At 43.0% G+C, this 18209-nt stretch overlaps 1 protein-coding gene across 1 annotated transcript; it reads left to right on the top strand.

Moving 5' to 3' along the window:
• The first annotated feature begins 77 nt into the window (after positions 1–77).
• Positions 78–17269, top strand: URB2 (URB2 ribosome biogenesis homolog). Its single transcript, XM_072332405.1, has 9 exons — positions 78–207; positions 1128–1304; positions 3165–6537; positions 7147–7307; positions 10306–10416; positions 11312–11554; positions 12198–12288; positions 13454–13593; positions 16651–17269. The coding sequence occupies exons 1-9, from the start codon at positions 82–84 to the stop codon at positions 16846–16848; spliced, it is 4620 nt and encodes a 1539-aa protein (XP_072188506.1). The 5' UTR covers positions 78–81; the 3' UTR covers positions 16849–17269.
• Positions 17270–18209: the final 940 nt, after the last annotated feature.

The raw sequence follows: 18209 nt of genomic DNA, 5'->3' as shown, positions 1-18209 counted from the left end.
TTTAGGGGGCCGAAGTTGGCATTCTTATCTCCGCCGCACGTTTCTTCTCGGTTCGGCCTCGGCGGCCCGTGAGGTGTCTTCATGGCGGCCGTCTACTCTGGGGTTCACCTGAAGTTAAAGAGCGCCAGGACCCCCTGGGAGGACAAGCTGAAACTCGCTCGTTTCGCATGGGTTTCCCACCAGTGCTTTCTTCCCAACAAGGAGCAGGTAAGTGTGGTTTGGTAGCAGACGCAGGCAGGAGCAGCTTCCCCAGCGACGGTGGGGACAGAGCCGATCCTGGCTCTTAACAACTTCGATGATTCTGTGGCTGTATGAGTCACGAAATCCAGAGCTTGCTGCTTACTGTGCTCCTTAGTGGTGGTGTGGGCCCAGCTCTCCGTGTCCCACGTGCAGGCAAAGCACGGTGCTTATGGGTTTCTGCCTGGGAGGTTGCTTTGGTGCTGTCTCCTCGGAACTTGCCCTCTCCTCGGTTTTTTCCCTCCTGGGCTGAAGTTCTGCTCAGCGTTCCCCTGAGTGAGGGCTGCCTCGTGCTGCTCCTCCAGCCCAGAAGCTTGGTGGGAGCTGCGCTTTGCACTGCCTGACAACAGCTTGAATTCCTGTTATTTCAATCCCATATAAGTTTCAGTCTAGCCCTACGCCACGTTTTGAAGCCAGCAATTTAAACTAGTAGTCTTCAACCTCTTCCCATTTGTAGAACCGAATTCGTAGGCCTCGGTTTTGATGTAGTAAATTTAAACCCACCAAGAGGAGGATATCGAAGGTATTCTGTGTATGATGTGTGTTTGCAAGTCTGTGATACAAAAGGTTACCTTTGTTCCTTGGTGTCACCTGTCAGAATTGTCATCTCAGCTGAAGAAGCTGATGAAAGGACTTCAGGGTGTTGACTGTCCTGTGAAGGTCTGGGGGAGTGCAGGGCCAGCACTTGATCTAGAATGAAGTATCTTAGGATTTAGGTGGTGACTGAAACCTTCGAAAATAGGCTTTTCTGCCCATTCAAACCCTTTCTGCTTGGACACAGAGCTCTTCTCAGGACATGGGTACTGTAATTGTGAATAGGTACTAGTTTTGTCATATTTTCACATTTGTGATTCTTTTTTCCTCCCCCCCGCCCCTCCATTTGTTAACAGGTATTACTTGATTGGGTAAGCCATACGTTGGTTTCGTACTACAATAAGAAACTCGAACTGGAGGATGAAGTTGTTGAGAAGCTTTGGGCATATCTAGACAACGTTATCCATAGTAGAAGGCTACAGAATCTTTTGAAGAGTGGGAAGACGATCACTCTCAGCTTTTCAATTGCACAGGTAACTAAAACGATGGGTATTTTGTAACATACTGAATAGCAGTGTCTGTTTTCTACAGTATGTGACCCTTCCTCACAGGGAAGAGTGTTACATGAAATAAATGATAATTAACCCAATGGTTTTTAGGACCTCTATTAAAAACTCTTCTATTTCTGTTCTGCAATATGGTTTATATTTGTGGGGAACAAAGATTGAAAAAGGCAGAGGATTCTAATAATAACTTCCATGTTAATCTGTCCCTCTGTCTTTCACGTCTTCAAACTGTCTGGGTGGGAACTGAATTAAGTATTTCAATGGGTAAGTAAAGGTTTCTTTCTGTATGGCTTTCTTGTATGTTATTTAATGTTTATATTATCATTTTGCCTGGGAGTCTTAGGAATGATTTTTCCCTAAATGAGGGGCTCCTCTAACAATTGTCACGAGTACTTATGTGTTGTTCAGTGGACCCAGTCTCAGAGCTTGCAGCTTTTCACGATGACTCTGGATGAGTTATTCTTTTAATTTCCCCTTTCTCAATGAGCTAAGGGCCCTCTCTCATCCCAACAGATCAGCTTGCAGTGCTGCCATGTCCCTGTCTGTGCATCTCTGAGCAATCTGTGTATGCCTGTGGGAGCTTTAACCAGCACTCTTTGCTGTCTGTCTCACCTGTGTTGTGTTTCTGTCCTTGTTCTCCCCAGTTTCTCTTCATTGGAGGAACCTTGCATGATAGATATGTGAATCAGGACGCAAGTTGTTATGCTGTGCTGTTTGTCTCACAGATTTTCCGTATTAATTTTTAGTTTGCTCACTGTGTTAAACCAATGAAATTGTTAAATTGTTAAACCGATTTGAGTGTGGCATCAAATCATCATTGAACTTAATCACTTTGTAATTTTAGCTTCAGATTGAAATGTATGGAGGAGACTTCAGTTACAATTTAACTGAGTTCAGAATGGAACCAGAAAGTTTAACTTATTATTTCAGCATCCTGGTTACAGAAATGCCAGAATTTGTGGATGGCTGTTGGAGATGGTCAAAGTGGCTGAAAAAATGACCTCTTCAGTTGTGCACTGGTTGGAAGGAAGCAAAGGAAAGCAGTCCTTTACCTGCTGGATTGAGTTATGAAATACAAAAAGTTGTGGAGAAAGTATACTAATCTAACTATGTACTGGGTGTGAAAATGTCTGACTTAAAGGTTGGTTAAGAATTGTAGGCCAGGGTGCTATTAAGGCAAGACTGTTTGGAGGTGAGAAAAGGGAGCAGATATAAAGGGGATCGAAGGAGAAAATGGGGAAATCAACACTGAGTTTGAGAAAAGGAAGGGAAATGGGAGTTCAAGTAAACTTCAGTTATTTAGAACTGTGTATCTCTTAAAGAAAAGAGAAAGCACTGCTTCAGCTTCTGGGTTTTAGCACTAGAAGCTGTGGCTTCTATTGGAATGCAGTGATGGTATTTAGTCAGACATTTTTGCTTATGGTAGACTTCTCGAATCAAAGAAAGTGTGTTGTACGTGCTGTTTGTTTCTTTGGAACGTAATTTGGGGGACTTAGCAAGAAGAGAGGGAATTTTCTCTTCCCTCCCTTTCTGAAGGTTTACTACTAGGATAAAATATGCATAGTGTATGCATAACATTTGTAACATTTGTACTAAATGAGGGGCTCCTCACACATACTGGGTTGCAAACAAATGCTGGGACACAGTTCTGGCCAGATGAGCTTCTAGTCTGAGACTTCTGATGTGAGAGGCCCAGCAGCAGCTGCTGGCAACTCCCTGTTCTTTCCTTCTTACTTCCAGAGCTCACAGAAGTTGTTGTTGGTTCATTATGATGAGCTTTGTCTTTGTGTACAAAATTGACTGTGGGTTTTTTCTTTCAACCTCCAGGTCATAAATGAAAGGTTATCGGAGGCCTGTTCTCAAAAAAACCAGCAAAACGTTGGCTCGGTGCTGAGTTGCTCCCGTGGCATCCTTTCTACTCCTTCACTCTCCATCATTTACACAGCAAAGAGTGAGCTCTTAGTTGACCTCCTCAGCAAGCTCTCTGAGCTGGCATGTCAGCAGCTGGCTTCAGATGATGCTGTGGGCTCCCAGTTGTTCAGCATCCTCCACCTCACCTTTGCACAGTACCTCCTGATCCAGAGGCAGCAAACCAACCCAAACCGTGTATTTGGACAGTTGACAAACCACTTGCTACAGCCATGTCTGCTACTGAGGCATTTGCTGACCACACGGAACTGGACGCAAGCAGATGATAATCATGTGCGTCAGTACTTGAGCAGGGAAATCCGAAATCAAGTAGAGATGTTGCTGCAGGCAGGATTATTCCAGCCTGAGCTCTTCCTGTCCTACAAAGAGGAGCTGCTGCCAGAACAGGAACCTCAGGAAAAGAAGAAAGGAGCTTTGAAAAATCTCTTGCTTCCAGTAAACACTGTGCAGACCAAGTTGGGCACTGGCTTTTGTGAACCTGCCATTCATGGACCAGTTGTGGCTAGTGCAGTGTCTCTGCTATATAAACTCTTTCTGGACTCATACTGCAAGGCAGAAAACCACCTTGTGTGTTTCCACATGCTTACCAAGCTTTTTGACTGTCTCAGGCTCTCTAGCCTACAGCAGGGTGTGGGGGAAGACACGCTTTCCCCTGCAGACTGGAGCACTGAGCTCCTTGCTTTGGAACAGCTTCTGAACTTGGTGCTTAACAATGATATCTATAACATTGCCAGTGACCGCATCCGACACAAGGAGGTACAGTTTGGGTTTTACCGCAAGCTGGCGCAGATGTTGTTGAGTCACTCCCAAGCTTCCATCCCTGCTTGGTTCAGGTGCCTCAAAGTCTTAACGTCATTAAACCACCTTATAATAGAGCCTGACCTGGTTGATTTAGTGGCCTCTGCTTGGGTTGATGCACAGGTGTGTGAGCTACGTGCGAAGAAACCCCAGGAGGCTCTCATCAACACCATGTTTCAGACATACTCCAAGCTGCGGCAGTTCCCACGGCTTTTTGAGGAGGTTCTGACAGTCATTTGCTGGCCAGCTGTTGATGAGCTGAGGCTGCCAGTCTTGCCTGCTGGATTGACAGTGAAGCTTCGCGAGTGTCTCCTTGAGCTGCCACACAACCAGATTCTAGACATTGTGTGTCTCTTAGTGGAGAAATGCCAGCTCCTTATTCCTGTAGTTGAAGGGTCTGCTGACATGGCCTTGAAACTGATGACACTGAGCTCAGTGCTGCATGCTTTTCTGTTCAACATGAGGAGCTTAGATGATGTCACTCCTTCCCCCGTGGTTCTTCGCGTGCAGAATCTGCTGGCCAAGATGCAGCAAGGAATAATTTGTCCACTGATAGAGCTGCTGCAGGTTCCTAGGAAAGAGGAAAAGAAGCTAGACCTTTGGTTAAGAAAGGCCAGCGACTCTGTTCTCCTTCTTGTTTACACTTGGATTGAGATAGACACTTTGTTTGGTCTTAGCTGCTGTAAATATGTGTCCCCATCAGCTGAAACTGATGGTGCCTCTGCTGCAAAGCCCTGGGACATTTCAACTTTCATCCCTGGTGTGGAGGAGCGGTGTTGGGAGAGAGTCATGAAACTTGCAAGTAGTTTTACCTCCACTAGTAAATACTGCTTAGAACTGCTTGCACTTCAGAAAATGAAGATGATTTTAATGCAGACTGAAGCTGATGTACAGGCCTTGCAGCAAGCTGCAGCTTTCATCATAGAGTCTGGAAAAGCCAGCATGAGCAGAGGAGAATCTGAACCGTGGGATGGAGATATCAGCGCAATAAATGATCTCACCTACCCCACAGCACACTGGCACCTTGTCATCTCCAACCTGACTATCCTTTTGCCATATATTTCCCTGAAAAATGTACAGTACATTGCAGATGTGCTTTTGGAGACATTAGTATTGACCAGAATGCAGGAAGCTGCTGCAGACCAGGAGCCTTCCATCAGCATTGGAAATATCTGTCTTAGTTTGATGTACAGTCCCTTTCTCCCTGAGATGAAGGTCCTACATTGTGCTTTTCTGACCAGCCTTATTAGTCACTTTGCTAGGGTGCTGCCCTCTGCTGCTCAGGATTCAGTCCATCTACAGCTTCTGCAGCTGTCTGCAGATCATATCTCTTGGCATGAAGAAATCCTGGCTTCTTGCAAAACAACTGATGCATTGGAAGCACAGTCAGAAAACAAACAACAAGATGAGCCCAGTTTATCTTGGAAAACACTGGAGAAGGTTGCTCAGTGTGTTTTATTGTTAGCAAAGAATAGTTCCCCTGTCATCCTGAAGGAAAGTCATGTAGAAAGCTGCCTGACTTTGTTAGAAATTACTTCTCTTCTGAAACTAGACAATCTTCTTCCCTCTGACTGTATCCGGTGTTTTCTGTTGCTGCTGTCCCTGATAGCCAATACCAGGACTAGTGCCTCTTGCAGCAAGCTGTTATCATTGAAGTTTTTAAGTACCTGCTTCCATCTCCTGAGGTGTCTGCAAGCTGGCAGGAATGCCAACTCTGTTTTTAAGGTTTTTCATGCCAGTGATGTTCTTGAGGCCATCATAACCTCCCAGCTCACAGCTAGTAAATCCTTTGCTGATAGTTTGACTGTTCATGCTTGGGAAGAGTATCTCCAGGAAGCCCAAGCCTCTTTGGAACACTTTCTTCAGATGATTGTTGAAAGAAGGCAAAGCATGAGGCTTAACTTGGAAAAGTTTGTCTCCTTCCTTGCAAGCTGCAAGCCAGATGTTGGTGCAGTGAAAAGCAAGTGCTGGAAAAACTGGAATCCTGCAGCTGAGCAATTACTGCTTATGTCATTTACCACTCTGTGTCACATCCTCACGCTCTATCTTCAGCAGCAACCAGAAAAGAAGCTGCAGTCTACAGACATACTGTCTGCTTTGTTGGAGTCAGTAGTTCAGCAGATGGGAAGAGCCATTGAGCATGGTCTTCAGAGTAACACCCAAAACCACCATTTGCCTGTAGCGTTTATACCATCTGTCACGACTCTTCTCAAGGCAGATCTGAGCCATGCTGTCAGAAAGGGCTGGCAAAAGAATCCTGAGGAGCTCTGTGCGTTTTTGGAGCAATCACGTGTTAAACTGTACCAAAAGTTTTACTCTCAGATACTGAGAGATCTGCTCTCTGCAGGAGGTCACCTGCAGTTCCTTCAGTCTGCCTTGCGGTTTTTAGCAGTCTTCTGCTCAGTACCGGAGCTGTATCCTGGAAAAGAAAATGCAGTCACTGTTGTTTATGCTATCAGAAAGCTTCTCACTGGTATGGAATGAAAAGCTGGTTTTCTCTCTCTCTCTCTATATATATATTTTTAATACAGCATTACATAAATTGAAGTATAGGTTCCTATTAAGGTAGACTTTTGTCATTGACACAGATCCAGTGGATACTTGTGGAACTGAGAAGCAAGCCTTCAGAGTAGTGTAAGATGTAAAGTAGTTCAGGACTGCCTATGTAGTAATAATTGAGTAAGTGAAGAGTATGACTTGTGATCAGTAGAGATCTGAACTTTGTCAGCTTAACACCCTTGACTTATGATGGCTTTCTGGCCAGCACTTGCATACAGCCTGACAGCTTGTGTAGCCCATTTCCTTGGCTTCTGCACAAGCTTTATTGTAGTGTTTCTGTGCTTTTGATAGCTTTTTATCAGTATATGACTTCTCTGTAAACTCTAGGATAGTAAATACTTGAGAACAGCAATTCATTGCACTAGTGGTGGTGGGGATAAAGGGAATACTTGGGGCCCATTATAAATTTGATTGTTGGAAAAAGTACCCATGATGCTGTTTAAACTTTTGATTCACCTTGTTTCTATCCATGGAAGTCTCTGCCCTAGAAACTGAGACTTGTTTGTGCCTCTCCAATGTGCAGGTCCTGCGGTCACAATTCAGGTGATTCAAAATATACAGGTGGAGCTGATGGAGGTGGTTGTGCAGCTACTGGGAAACTGCTCTGCCGAAGAATTTTATGCCATAATGAGGCTGCTGCTGCAGGGACTTGAAATGAGGAACACTTGGCAACAGAAGGCTACAGTAAGGAATGAGTTCAGTTTATTGTCGAGATCTTTCTTCAGTTTTCTGTAACTTGAAAAAATGTGTTAACTGAATGGCATCTGCTTAAATATTTTTTCCTCTTTCTGCTTTATGGGTTGATCAAATTAACTTACGTGATTAAAGAGTTTGGTAACTGTGTTGAGGTATGCTATGGACACGAACTGAGAGAGGTGGAGCGTTCATGGAAACTTACTGGAAAAAGTTTCTGACCATTTTCATAGAATCACAGAATGCTTTGGATTAGAAGGGTCCTTAAAGATCATCTAGCTCCAACCCCCTTCATGGGCAGGGCTGCCACCCACTAAATCAGGCTGCCCAAAGCCCCATCCAACCTGGCCTTGAATGCCTCCAGGGATGGGGCATCCACAGCTTTGCTTGGCAACCTGTTTCAGTACTTCACCACCCTCTGAGTAAAAAAATTTCCCCCCTACCATCTAACCTAAATCTTTCTTCTTTTAGTTTAAAACCAATCCACTTGTCCTGTCACTATCCGTCCACGTAAATAGTTGGCATTTCTTCTGTTTATAAGCTCTCTTGAAGTACTGGAAGGCTGCAATGAGATGTCCCCACAGCCTTCCCCTCTATAGACTGTACAAGCTTGGCTTTTTCAACCTTTCTGCATAGGAGGAGTGTTTCAGCCCTCTGATCATCTTCATGGCCCTTCTCTGGACTTGCTCCTACAGCTCATGTCTTTCTTGTGCTGGGGCCCCTGGGCCTGGATGCTGTACTCCTGTTGGGGCCTCACAAGGGCAAGATTATCAAGAGTAAAAGGGGATTATCCCCTCCCTCGCCATTCTGGATGTAGCCCAGGATACTGTTGGCTTTCTGGGTTGCAAGTGCACACTGTTGGCTCGTGACAAGCTTTTCATCTACCAGAACCCCCAAGTTCTCTGCAGGGCTGCTCTCTATGAATTCTATTCCCAGTCTGTACGCATATCTGGGATTGCCTCAACCCAACTGCAATACATTGCTCTTCACCATGTTGAATCTCATTAGGTTCTCATAAGCCCTCTTCTCTTGGTGTCATCAGCAAATTTGTTGAGAGTACACTCAGTCCCACTGTCTGTGTCATAGGTAAAGATGTTGAAGAGCACTTGTCTCAAGATGGACCCATGGGGGACGCCACTGTGATTGGCCTCCAGTTAGACATAGAGCTATTGACCACAACCCTCTGACTGCAACAGTCCAACCAATTCTTTGTCCACAGAGTGTTATAGCCTTGAAATCTATATCTCTACAATTTAGAGAGAAGGTGTGCAACCATGTCAAAGGTAGATGATACCAGGCACCCTTCCTTTGTCTGCCGATGCCATCATTCCATTAAAGAAGGTCATTAAGTTGATCAGGTATGATTTGCCTTTGTGAAGCTGTGCTGGCTGTCTTGAGTCACTGCTTCATCTTGTATATGCCTTTACTAGGAGGATCTGCTCCATGATCTTTCCAGATACAGATTTGAGGTTCACCAGCCAGTAGTTCCCTGGGTCTTCCTTTCTCCCTTTCTCAAAAATGGGAGTGATATTTCCTTTGTTTCCAGTCACTGGGGACTTCACCTGGCAACCACGACTTTCCAAATACGATGAAGGGTGGCTTGGTGTCCATATCAGCCGACTCCTTCAGGACTCTGATATGCATGTCCTCCAGACTCATATGGTCATGTTCACGTTCAGCCTCAACAGGTGGTCTTCAACTTGGTCTTTGCTTACAGTAGGAGGGATTTTGCTCCTCCAGCTGCTTCCTGGAGGTTCAGGGCCACGAGAGATGTAGGTAGCCTGACTGCCAGGAATGACTGAAGTCAAGAACTTGTTGAGTCCTTCATCCTTCTCCATGTCTGTTACAACCAGTTCTCCCTTGTCACGTATCAGTGAGGATAGTCTCTCCTTGGATTGACACTCTTCTGATGACCTGTAGAATCCTTTCTTGTTATTTTTTCCCTTGCTAAGTGTGGCTCCATTTTAATGACTCAGTAGCCTTAATTCCATGTAGTGTCAACAGAAATCACATCTGTGATGCTGAAGATTTCTGCCACGCTGAATCTTTTCTTTTACTTGCTGATTAGAGCTCTTCAGTCCATTAGCTTAACTTCTGTTTGTCTGTGACTCTTCTTCACAAGTTTAAAGACATCCTTTTTAAAAATGATAGTAGTTCTATTTAAAACAAAGGCTGCACTTGTGCTTTCAGTATTTGTCTCTAAAATGACTTTTACCTTGTAATAGCCAGATACTACTCAGTAGCTTTTTACCATGCCCTTCTCCAGAAAGGCTTAAGCAGCAGTGGTAACACATGGAACGCTTCAGGCTAAAAAGCCACCTGCATCCTCCATAGAAAACTCAGTGATTTGAGATCAAATCTTGAATCAAACTTAGGGGAGTTATCTGATTGTCTTAGTTCTCAGAAATAGACATGAATATTCATCTTCAATTCTTGATGGCTGTTTGAAAGTACATCTGGAATTCCTGTGTATGCATGCAAGTCTACCCACCTGACTGTATATAAGCACTGGAATAAATATGCATATGCCCCAAGGCTGATATACGGTGATAAGACATTTTTGTTTTGATTTGTAATATGTTTCTTTATTCAATTTGTCAAAACAAGATTTATTTTTTTAAACAAGCAAAAGTCTTGCTGCGAAATGCAGCATTCTTAGTATACCAATGTCCCTATGCTCCTCCTGCTTCGTTTGCTATGTAGTGGCTGCTAAAAAAGGCTTTCCTTTCTTAAAGATCACTTAAACCTTTTCATACAGTAAGTTGACTCTAAAATAAATGTAGTAGGCAGTACATTTGGGCTCGTGCTGCTCAGCACACTGAATTTCACCAAGCTGCTAATTATTTTGCTATTTCCAGAGAGCTGGGCTTTCATGTGTCAAGGCTCTGGTAATGCTCAGAACTGCCGCGGCCCTTGAAAGAGCTCTTTTGTGCTTGAAAGGAACCAGTGCACCTTGTACCGTGACTGATTGTCAATCTGCTTTCTGCAGGAAGTATTATCAGCTATTACGCTAATCAAATTGTTGCTCAGCTGCCCATTAAGTGGAGACAAAGAGAAAGCTTTCTGGTTTGCCAGCCCACAGATAATCACAGCTTTAGCTGTAAGTATCTATTTATTGTAACTTCATTACCTATCCCTTTTATTTGTTGGAGTCTGTAGTAATTGCATCTTTTACATGCACAAAGGAATACTGGAATAAAATAGTATCCATACCACATTCACTGGTATTGTCTTGTGTAGATCTTTTCTCACCTTTGCCAGGTAAACCTCTTCCTGTATGTAAGTCATACACTTCTTATTCTTAATAATTTCTCTGGGAATGCAGTATGTAATCTGGAGCTTGGAAGAGGCTTGTTAGGCTGCAGAGAAAGACTGCATCTCCTGTCCTCCTCCTCCCTGTACAAAGGAGGAGGAAAACCACCAGCTATATGTCAGAGAGAAAGCTAACAGCACAAAACAAACAAAACAACAAAAGTGCTCACAGTAAAAAATGAACTGCTTTTAGAATAGGAAACTTAACTGACAGTAAAAAAATCTGGGCTTTATGTCCTTGACTGTGCAACATCCAAACCTAGCTATATGGCTTTTTTTGTTTGTTTTTTTACTTTTATTATGGTGATGTATCTCTATCTAGATCCCTGTTTGTTAGATGCTGGCTCTACAGTGCTGGGAAACAGAACTCGCAATTTCTGCTCGTGTTCTGCATGTTTGCAGAAGAGAGAACTGGATTAATGCACTCATGAGGAAGTGCAAAGAGATGCTGGCTACCATATTGCAGAGTAGTCCACTTTATCAGGAAGCTGAGGAATAGTTACAATTCTACATTATAGCAGTGCTTACCTGAAAGACATCACATTCATCCTCTGCTCAGGAGGAAAAATTGCAAAAATGAAGGAGTCTCTCTACAGTCTAGCTTGCACCATTCTAGTGCTAATGACTGTTATTTGAATGCTTATGAAAGTGGCTGACACATTTTTTCTCTGTTTCTTGTTTAGCTGCAAACCAAAGAGGCCTGTCAGGACCAGTCATTGACTTCCACTGTAGTTGTACCTATTCTGGAGACCACAGCAGCTCTGCTAAGGCAAGGAGAAGGGGTTCTCTTGAATCCACACCATGTGGCGTTGGCATTCAGCATACTCCTAAAAGTCCCCCTGGATCATCTGAAGATAGAAGACTATGGCAACGTCTTTCTGGGAGTCCATGAAGTGCTGTTCTCTATTGTGCAGTGTCACCCAAAGGTATATCTCTGAGGTGGTGGGAGAAGAGAGAAAAAGTAGAAAGAATCAAGACAGAAGCTGGCAATGAGAAACTTTTTAAGAGCTGTCTTGATATTATTTGTTCTGCTTCAGTGAAAGCGCTTTGTACCACTTTTCATATAAGAGCTTCAAAATCACATCACTTCAATTATTACTCTGCTGTCTTATGACTGCTTTGTGAGCTGTCAGCAGCAGATTGCTTTTCCAGCAACATAGTGTGCCTTTGCTAAAAGCCTGTGGTTAAAGCTGCCTACCAGACTGTTTTCACAGTGGTCTGTAGTATTACTGGTCCCTGTGTTTTCCACCAGCAAGAGCAAATTCCCTCCATGTGAGAGTACAAATTCAGATGTTGCTTTGGGGGAGATGGAGTAGCTCTAATGTGATGTTTGATTATTATTTATATTTGAGTATCCTCATGAATGTAGACCTGCTCCAGGATTTTCATCTGCTGGAGTCTATACAGATGAAGAATGAGAAGATAGTTTTTGCTCCTAATACATTTATACGCCATATAGTTTCCTTCTCAGGAGTTAATTTCCCTCTTACGGTGGAATGGTATATACATCTGCCCTCGCCACATGCTTTTCTATGTAATCACAGGTGTTTTTACTTCATGTCTTTGCAGGTGATGTTGAAAGCTGCACCATCTTTTCTGAATAGTTTTCATCGTCTGGTTGCTTCTGTCATGGTTGAAGGACGTCAGAGAGGGGACAAAGGTTCTGTCTCTCTTCTATTTTCATACTGTGCGCTATAATTGTGTGTGTGCTACAAGAGGAGATGCAGGACTGGGCATTCTGTCAACAGATGAAAAGTCCTCTAGACCTACCCATGGCATTGAAACCATTACCCCTTTCTGTTCTGCATGTAAATTTGAGGATTAGCTTTATAGCATACTGGGCATGTGAAGATAACGAGCTCCTGTGGAGCTAAATCCAGGCAGTACTTCTTTGGGGGTAATAAGGTACTCCACAATGTCTGGCAGATGATTTGTGTGCAGTAAGGCTTACTCTGCCCAATTTCTGCTCTTCCTGTTAGCCTTTGTGCCTGAAAGTGATACAGACATTTTATAGGAGGGGGGCCGTGAACTCAGCTGATACATACTGGCACACCTAAATGAGAGTTTTGAACTGGTCCTGCTGAACATTAGCAATTGACTTGATGACTGGCAACTTTACCATGTCACCTCTCTCCACTCATGACCTACGAGTTATTCCATGTTCAGTTTTATCTCAGCTGATGTGAGTTGCCCACAGCTGTGAGTCAATGTTAATACTCATATATATGCATAATGTGAGAGCATGCCAACTGCAGCTTAGTGGTTAGAAGAAAGGTCGTGCTAAACTGGTGCCGAGCTCTGAGAATTTACTGTCTTCTCTAATACATTTTTGTATTAGGAGTTACAGGAAATTTACAAGTATATGGCATTCTCAGATTTGAAAACATACTGTATATCCTTGCAGAATTATTTTATTTGCATAACATAATGAGGAAGTGGTGTCTAGATTTCCCTTCTTCCTTGTTTGTAACGGTTCTTCTCATTCACTGTGTACTGAAAGAGTGAACTCTCAGGATCTATCTAATGGATATCTATCTATCTATCTAATGGATACCTCTTACACTGCAGTGTGCGTGGAGTTGGAATTAGTGTGCTCTTACAAAGCAGCCATTGTAAGAGATGCGTGTGGTGTGTTGTGAGGGTGTGAGGGGACCTCTCAGCTGTGGCTTTTTGAGAAAAGATAAAATGGGTGGTGATAAAATTGCTGGTGTCAGCTTCATGTAGTTAAAGAATTAAGAGAAGATTGTGTGAGTTTGTTGTTTTTTTTTTTTCCAACTGCATTTTTTACATTTGAATAACAGATTGCAACTTGCTTTCTGTTTTAGGCAACACAGATGAATTTGAAGTTATACTGAAATGTGCACACCTTGTGGAACGGATGTATAGTCACATTGCTGCAAAAACAGAGGAATTCACTTTGTTTTCTGCTTTCATTGTGGCTCAGTATGTGACCGAATTGCAGAAGGTAATGTGTTCTGTTTTGAAAGTGTCATGATATTGGCATATGCCTTATGTGGGTACAGTTCTGATCCAGACTTATTCTTAGCAAGAGCTCCTGAGAATCTTTCTTACCCAACTCCTAAAAGCTTTCTAAAAGGGCGGGCCGGAGCCAGGCTGGCTTCTCACAATGAGACCTAAATTCAAATCACCATTCTCTCCAACATAATGAATTTATATTTCACCAGGATTTGACTGCTGCGTGCATTATCAATACCTGCTCATTATTTGTGGTTCTAGTCTGGACATGGACCAAAAATACAGAGATGAATTTTATTAAATTTTTTTCTGTGGTAAGAAGACTATTTGATGCCATGTCTGACCACTTCAGGACTCAAAAAAATAAAAGCATATTACTAAGAAAGGGCATTATCCAAATGCCACTTGAAACTCTGACACGCATGGGGCATCAACCACTTTGTTAGGGAAGCTGTTCCAGTGTTTTACGCCCCTCATGACAAAAAAGTTTTCCCAGATAGCCAACCTGAAACTCCCCTGAAAGCTGATTCCTGTTCTGAACCTCACATTCTTCTGAAAGTCAGTTTTGCCATAAAAAAAAAATTATTGTCAAAGGACCTGCACAAGAGATGCTGCTTTTGTGCCACAGTCCCTCAAAGGGGAGCTTATAAACAGGAGGGAGACCAACTTTTTACATGGGCAGATAGTGATAGGAGAAGTGGGAATGACTTTAAATAAAAAGGGAGGTTTAGATTAGATGTCAGAGTAGGTTTTTCACTCAGAGAGTGCTGAGGCATGGGCACGGGCTGCCCAGAGAAACTGTGGATGCCTCATCCCTGGAGGATGAATTTGTGTAGTGAGCTACAAGAAGTTATGACAAAGGGGTGTTTTCAGTCTCTGAAAGAACAAGTAGGTGATGATTTGTTTCACCATTAAACTGGTGATATTTGATAGACATTAGAGGAAAGGGAGGACTCAGCATGCTCATCTTGAAGGAACACATAGATGTCTTTTTATATTGCTCTGTAGAGGGAGAGAAAAAAAATCCTTTAGTTGTTTATCTCATCCAAGTCCATTTGAGTGGCTTTTAGCTTATATCTGAAGACCATGGGTGATATGTGAATGGTAAATGAGAAAAATATGTTAAATTTAAGTTAAATTAAGTTAAATATGTTAAATTTACGTGGGCATCTGTACACTTACTGGAACCCCTTTTAAAGATGTGTAAGCTAAAACTTACATTAGCTAATGGCCCAAATAGTCACATTTTCCCAGTGTAGTTGTGTCGTAGTTCCCTCAGTGCTTCCTCTGTATCAGGAAATAAATACCCCAGTGAATTGTTTTGTTATAACCTAGAATGTTTCTTTGCTGGAGTGGCTGGCATCAATAGCCACTTTCACACTGTTGACAGCACTCTTCCCTTTTTGTCTATAAACTCTTGCTTGAGTCAGCAATAGTGAAATGCCTCTTCACGCTCTTAATGTCTCACATCAGGTGCTCTGTAATGCTTGACAAATTGCTTGTGCTAACTATATAGACCATAAAACACTTACAAGCATAATTAACTGCCAGTTAGTAGTGGCATCTGTTTAAATCTTTGCTTCTGCTTCCCATAGCATTATTGGAGGGTGTTTATAGGAAACTGCACTCCAAAGCAAGAATGGTCCAAATAAGCCATGCATGTGGTGTAATTTATGATGTGAAGGATATAAACTGTAGTTCTGGGGTACTTGCTTGTCCCAAGTGGGCTGTCTAATTCATAGTGTCAGTATCTGTAGGGTTCCCTGTCCTCCTCTGCTATAGGAAGGAAAAGAGAAATCCACTGCATTCACTGGGAGCTACAATGCATGACTATTCTGTTACTTTAGTGTATGGTAAGGAGAAATAACATCTTTTACAAACCTCATAGATCAGCTATCAAACTTTAGGATGCACAGACTCTTCAGGGTCATAGATCAAAAGAAAGACATATGTGCTTTAATGCCCAGTGTATGTTTTTTCCCAGCTTTGCTGGCAGCTCTAATAAAATATATTAGCTCTTTTGTGTTTAGGGCAGAAAGAGCAGGATCCTGTCACAGTGATTAGGAGTGCACTTCATTAGTGGAAAGTTTATTAGTTGCCTCAGGAAGAAAGAAGTCTGAATTTTAATGACAGCCTTTATGTAATTTTCATTAGGGCTGGAGTGCGGAGGCTTAGGTCTGGAGGCATAAAGCTAATTTTGGGATTCAGCAAAGATAAGATGCAATTCTGTGGCAAAAATAATCTGGCTATGCCAGAGGCGGCCAGCACTGTGGAAGGCAGTGAGGCACTTAGCAAGTGATTTGTGAGCACAGGACAAATTCCAGTTTGCCTGTAGCACCAGAGGGCTCTGGAGTTGTCCTGTTTGTATTGCCTGGTTCTGCTGGCTGTAGCATTAAGCAGGAGGAGTGGCAGAAGCAGGGCACTGAGTCTGGAGTCCTTGCTTGTATTCCCAGTTCTCCCTTCAACTTCCTGCATGATGAGGTACCTGATTTCCAACATTAGATCAAGGAAATACACATGCCCAAGCTTTTGGAGGCCTTCTTTTATTAAAGCTTATATCTTGAAATCCTCAGATATGAATTGCTAGAGTATATCCAGTTGGTAAGTTATGGCTACCCATAGAGTAGCCTAAAGTTGGTGCTTGTTTGACACTGGAATTTACTAGCGCACAGCTAATGAGATGTACAGAACCTATTGAAATGTGTAATCCGGGGCAAGTATTTTAGGGTTTTTTAGTTACAATTTTTCTGCTGAGGAGTTTCCGTGTGATTCCAGAGATGATCAATGTCTTTGCTGCTGCAGCAATGCATATAGCAGCAGTCGTATGCATTTTACTGCAAGAGGCATGCTTGTTCTGCAAAGCATATTTGCTAAAATCAGGAAAATATCGAATAAGATGACACTTTGGACTTTATCTAATGGACTATTCCAGATGGTCAGGTGCGCAGAATAACACGTTGTCAGCACTTAATGTTCATCCACACTGGAAAGGGTGTTTTCTTGCCTTTTTGTCCTTAAGTTTAATGCATTTTTGTTCCTCTTGTAGGTGACTTTGCACCCGGCTGTGAAGAAACATCTCACAGAAGGGATATATCACATCCTTGACCTTTGCATTGATCAGGACATCAAATTCTTAAATGCGTCGCTACCAGCAGGTGTAAGGGAGGTCTTTAAGGATCTCTACAATGATTACAACCACTACCACAAAGCAAAAAAACAGGGGGAGAAAAAGTTCACTGCGTGATGAATTCTGTTCAGTGCCACATAATCAGTTACAAAGTGATCTCTCAGTGCACAGAGAATCCTGTTTTATGTGACCAACCTTTGTAAGGGGAGATGGCGGTGGAAAATAGCCCCGCTCTGTGCCATAAGTGGCTGAACTGCTGCACCTGTGCAGGCCCCAAGTGAACCTGCTGGGAGCGTGCTGCAGTCTGGCAGCAGATGTCAGGTTTCAGGCTTTGGCACATCACATTACTTTTCTGTGGAAGCAATAGTCTGGTGTAAAAGCCTGCGAGGGCTATAACTCATATATATGGTAAGCAGAATTAAAGCAGTTAGAGTACTTATTTTTTATATGCTGTTGCTTTACATTTTTTTTACTGAAGAACTTTGTGAATGCTACACAGCTGTTGCAATACTGCGGAAATACATGGTTTTGAAATTCTTTACTGTATCTTCTTATGTGGTTGGTTTTGCTGTTGAGTCCAGCCTTGAGCAGTCTAGTCTGACCTATTGATATTCCTTCCCACCAGAATTACCTTGTGATCTTCCTGACAATCAGAAAGACTGACAACTTAAAGCACTGGTCAAGTTACTGTCATAAAGCAATGAACAGTTAGTTATCTGGGCTGTGGAGGCCCTCACTGTGCATTTTTATCTTGTGAGATATCAAGACCTATCTGAGACTTCTTTGGCCTAAGCTGGGCCTTGTTGCTTTGCTTTCACTCAATGATAAGAACAAGCCCCTACTGCAATTCAGCTGACACTGATGAATTGTGGTAAATTAATCATAATTGAGCTTGTAGGAAGATTTCTCAAATAAATTTCATTAGCCAAACTACAGAATTTTACTGCATTGAAAATGGTGCAGGCTAAAATCTGAACCTTTTCATAAGTGGTAAAGCAGTCTTCACATATGCATACAGTTAGTAGGAAGAACTCATTGCTCAGGAATCATAATCTCAGTTATAGGGTGGGCCGGGGAGGACTGGAATGTGCTGGGCTGGGTGATAATGTTCTTCATAGCAGCTCCTTTGGTGCTGGGATTTGCATTTTTGTTTAGAAGTGTTGGTAACATGCTGCTGTTTTGGATGTTACTGAATGGTGCTTGCACAGTGTTCGAGGCCTTCTCTCCAGGCTTCTTACTGGGAATGTGAGGAGCACCGTCTCTGGTCCAGAGGGTGACATTTGGCCAGCACTGGAGGCTCTGCATGGCAGTAATGGAGAAAGTGAGCAGGGCTGAGGGGCAGCTGGACCTCAGTATGGGATGCAAAGCCCTTTGCGCACTTCCTGCTCTGCCCACCAGCTGCAGCCCTGGCTGGGTGCTTCTGACACATCACAGACTTCCTGTGGGACCCTGATGGCAAAGCAGCTCCCTGGTGGATG

Source organism: Excalfactoria chinensis, chromosome 3 (genome assembly GCF_039878825.1).
Source record: "Excalfactoria chinensis isolate bCotChi1 chromosome 3, bCotChi1.hap2, whole genome shotgun sequence".
Lineage (NCBI taxonomy): Eukaryota > Metazoa > Chordata > Aves > Galliformes > Phasianidae > Excalfactoria > Excalfactoria chinensis.
Note: the sequence above shows the minus strand (reverse complement) of the source record. Positions and strands in the feature narration are given on the sequence as shown.